At 39.0% G+C, this 4,393-nt stretch overlaps 1 protein-coding gene across 1 annotated transcript; it reads left to right on the top strand.

The window, feature by feature from the left end:
* The first annotated feature begins 3,101 nt into the window (after positions 1-3,101).
* On the top strand, positions 3,102-3,913 carry LOC149248975 (amino acid transporter AVT3B-like). The gene is made up of 3 exons (XM_089451550.1): positions 3,102-3,215; positions 3,428-3,499; positions 3,650-3,913. Exons 1-3 carry the CDS (start codon positions 3,102-3,104, stop codon positions 3,911-3,913), a joined length of 450 nt encoding a protein of 149 aa, XP_089307676.1.
* The last annotated feature ends 480 nt before the right edge of the window (positions 3,914-4,393 follow it).

Below are 4,393 nucleotides of genomic sequence, written 5' to 3'. Positions count from 1 at the left end.
ATATACGCCAAAACAAAACTGGGTAGCTGTAATTATAATCTACAGAGTGAATTGAGAAATAGCACAGGTGAGAGTGGGTAAGTAATTTATGTGTTATTGAATTAAAGAACCTCAGTAGGCAATTACAAGAACAGAAGACGTGGAATTTGTAACTATGAAAATCATGTCACTGTGAGTGAAACTGGCAATTCAATGAAAGTGAGGCATCATAGCAAAAAGCTATAACATATAACATTACATAGAGGAAAGCAAAATATGTTTCCACAGATGCATTGACCCAGGAGGGGATGATTCCATTATTTATCATATTCGAACAAACCATGCAATAAACCGAATACTTCACCATGACATTCCAATTAATCAGGAAAATCAATGAAACCATACAATATTACAGCTAAATCCATTACAAAAAGTCAGGGGAACTAGATATAAATACATATATATTGCATGAGTAGCAGAAACCGACTTGTCTAGAAGCCGTAAGAGTTCGGCTCTCGGCATATTTCACCAGGCCGAATATTACCCAGAACCAAAGTGTTTCACTTAAATTAAAACTGGAATAATACAGTAGATACATCTACAGAAAAATCGGGAAAGCCAACAGAGGGCTTGGTCCCATTGATTTCCAGAATCGATTTCTACCTAAAAGGGACCCAAATAACTAAAAGCATAAATGCAAACTGAACTAGCCGGAGGCGTTAAGCCTGAGAGACGCATCGATGTGGCTGGTCCCCTGTACAACACAATTTGTCTGAGAACCCAAGAAACATGTGCACAATCCAAACACAGTTTCAGTCTAAGAACCCTCGCGCAGCAGTTTCTGAGGAAGAAAAGAGGGGAAAAGCAATTGACATACTTCGACCACCCATAGAGAGACCTCATACCTGGAACATTGGAGCTTTGATCCCATCCCTGTAGCACTGAGTTCCGATCCGAAGCCAAGTCCGAGGGTGGACATGTGAGGACTGTGCACAGAAGAAATGGTATAATCTAGCAACTAAACAATGAAAATTCTTGTTTCATACAAGGCGAGTAAAACCAAAGAAATTTCGAGCAATTTTAATAGATTCATACGTCGCTGCATGTGGGAAACAAAGATGGCTTACCTGTAACCTAGTTCAGGTGCATGGTTCAGGCTGTAGCGGCCTAGACACCATCTGGTAGCGAATAGGAATCCGGGAGCCGAATGCACATGCCCATGAACGAGAATGGCATCCAAGCGGTAGCTTAGGCAAATGGCAGAGGAATGAGCTTCTGCGAAGAGACCAAGTGATGTGAATAGACTTGCGCCATCCACCACCGTTGGATCGTAGATCTGACTCCCAAACCGTCGATTGAGTAGGGATCTCGAGGCAATAGTCATGCTGGGCTACGGTGCACCTGCCACGTACAATACTACAGACATTAATGCAACATGCCAAATCTAACAATAATAAGGTGGCGGATTCGACGGTCCTGGACCAATGACTCGTCTTCCCACACTCCAATTGATGGCATATATCTAATCTCTCCGTAACCCAGAGTAAATGTTGAGGATTGCCATCTTCGTTGGTAGATGGATCCTTGTACACGTTGATGGGATAATTTAATTTGCTTTGAATTTGCACAAATCTAATATAATACATGCCATCTGAAGTAATGGCATGAGATTATGTACGCATACATGGCATCTAACAACAATGGTTATGTATAGGTCATTAATGCATTTTAATAAAAAAAAAAAATTGGGAGTATGACACACATGTAGTCAATTAATAACATCTTTAATGTAGTAACCTCTGTAGAAAATCAGCACTATCGTGTTTAGTACGTATTGGACATAGTTACCTATGGAGAAAATCAGAAAAATCACCCAGATACGATCAACTGAGAGAGCTCTAAAAACAACGATTGGTGGGATGGGAGAAGTAGTGGTTGGTGATGAACAGGATTGCGTAATAATGGCCAACGAGGAAGCCAACGTAACAGTGTAAAGGTGAAGCAGGCCGAGTTACGAGTTGGCCACGAGATACCGCCGATTCTTCTACTCTTAGATCATATCTATTATAGCTAATCAGTCAATCAATGCAGGGCATTTAGCCTTTGGGTTACCCTTTCTAATTTACTTTCAAGCTTTGTAACTCAATACTCTAATATGATTGTATGCACATGAGAGTGTGATTCATGACCTCATTAAGCTGGTATATACAGTATTAGAAAGATATTAAGTAGATATTTTAAAATTTATTATTATATATTTGCAACGGGGTTGTACTTTGTCATTATAATAATTATATTTTAGATTTTAAAAAATAATAATCAGCATAGATTCATTTTTATTCTTGAGCTACCAAGTGTCTAGGTTCCTCTTTATGGACGTTACATTTGACATGAATCCCATGGGTCAAAACCATGTGTCGACTTTATTTTTATTATTATTAATATTAGAGTTGATAAGGTTTTTGTGCATGGTATTAATAATAGTTTGGCCCATTGACTTCACCTAAATAAAACTTCATTTTTGAGTGAATTATGGAGTAAATATAAAAAAATGTTTTATTTATTTAGCATACCTTTGGTTTATCTATATTTTTTATTAATTTACCATACCTCTTTTATAAATATGGTATTTGGTCCATGGTATTAAAATGGTATTTGGCCCATAGGGTTCACTTAAATAAAACCTCATTTTTGAGTGAATTATGAAGTAAATATAAAAAAATGTTTTATTTATTTACCATACCTCTTGTTTATCTATATTTTTATTATGCCATAAGGCATTTCCCTCTGGAATCCATCCCCCTTTTTGCCTACTTGTCATCCTTGGACACCGTTCGATTAGATATTAGACGATTACAAAAATTTGAACCGTCGATCAAAACAGTTACAAATAGTTTCTCATCTATTGTAGGTGAAGCTCTGGTCCTTGTGATGGTCTGTTTCCCTCGCTGCGAAGGAAAGAATCGTTCAGGTAAGGGTGCATGCGGGGTTAACACCATTTCTTGAATTCATGGACTATACTCTACAGTCCAAAATGGTCCATTTCAGGTTTAATGAGCAAGCCATCCATGATACTCTACAGTCGAAAATGGTCCATTTCAGGTTTAACGAGCAAGCCCAGGATGGCTACTCAAGATGTCGAGATGAAGGACTCAACAGTCATGGTCTCCAATTCTTCTACGCCATTACCTCCTTCGGTTCTCACGCGTAAGTTCTATGAGATTTCGCCATTACAGGTAGTGCACGTTTTGCCCGTGTTTGTGTTGAAATTGAGGCATATTTGTGGGTGTTGCAGATCTGAAGATTATTAGGCTTCTAGTGCCACCGACACACGAGAGTTAGCATTGCTAAACTACTCTCGAAAAGCTCCTAAATGTTACTGAAATTAAAGGAAAGGAAATTTCAGGGGAATGCCCTTTTCTCGTAGTTATTTTCTCATCTGTTGTAGGTGAAGTCCCAAGAATTCTCGTTGAATCCTCATGGAGTCTATTTGTCTACCTCGTTGGATGTTACCAGGAAGGTAGGCTTCATATGGGCCATTTTTCCACTGGAGCTCATCATCAGTGGGATTCAAACCCTTACCCATCTGGCCCCTTTTAGTATTTTTGCAGATATTGTTGACATTTCTGCAATGCTAACTGTTGTGGTGCAAGATGTGCTGTCCATATAGAGTACTGTGGGTCCAGATGTTCAGTCTCTCACTGGTTTCTCTGCTATTCCTTATGGAGTGGGTGTAGCAATCTATGCATTTGAAGGGGTAAGCATGATTTTTCCCCTGGAATTAGCTATGGAGAAAAATCATAGATTTGGTGGAGTTTTGGCCGTTGCATTTCTCTTCATTGCTGTCATTTATGGAGGTTTCGGAGCATTCGAGTATATTGCTTTTGGAAGTGCAACCAGAGATATGGTGACTCTGAACTTGGGGAAAAGCTAGATCATAGATTTTGTTCAGATTTCCCTATGTCTAAACCTTTTCTTCACATTTCCACTGATGATGAATCTTGTTTATGAAGTCCTAGAAGGGAGGTTTAGCAAAGGGGAGTTTTCCTTCATGATCATATCTCTTGCGATTTTCTCGATAACAATAGCGTCAATTCTGGTCCCTTCATTTGTAGATTTTTTATCTCTGATTGGGAGCAGTGTTGTTTGTATTTTGGGTTTTTATTTCCTGCTCTGTTTCATTTGCATGCTTGTTGGCATGAATTATCTCTGATATGGATCCTTGTTGATGCCTTGCTCATCGTATTCGGCATTGTCTTTGGCATTGGTGGGTCTGTTTCGTCTATTACTCAAATCTATAGCAAATAAACATTCTTATAATTGGCCAGGGTCGAGGTTCCAAGCCATGTAAAGAACATGAAAACCCAATAAGCATGGAGTTATATTTGGTCCTTGAGCTTCATAGGTTCCGGCC

This window comes from Pinus tabuliformis, chromosome 7 (assembly GCF_031772625.1).
Source record: "Pinus tabuliformis cultivar Carrire ecotype Pingquan chromosome 7, CPIR1, whole genome shotgun sequence".
Classification (NCBI taxonomy): domain Eukaryota; kingdom Viridiplantae; phylum Streptophyta; class Pinopsida; order Pinales; family Pinaceae; genus Pinus; species Pinus tabuliformis.
Note: the sequence above shows the minus strand (reverse complement) of the source record. Positions and strands in the feature narration are given on the sequence as shown.

Bases quoted from the DNA above. Each gene is read 5' to 3' on its own strand.
- LOC149248975 (XM_089451550.1), top strand. From the start codon at position 3,102: ATGGCTACTCAAGATGTCGAGATGAAGGACTCAACAGTCATGGTCTCC. The intron at 3,216-3,427 runs GTAGTGCACGTT...CATCTGTTGTAG, and splicing joins ATGAGATTTCGCCATTACAG to GTGAAGTCCCAAGAATTCTC. The intron at 3,500-3,649 runs GTAGGCTTCATA...CTGTCCATATAG, and splicing joins CGTTGGATGTTACCAGGAAG to AGTACTGTGGGTCCAGATGT.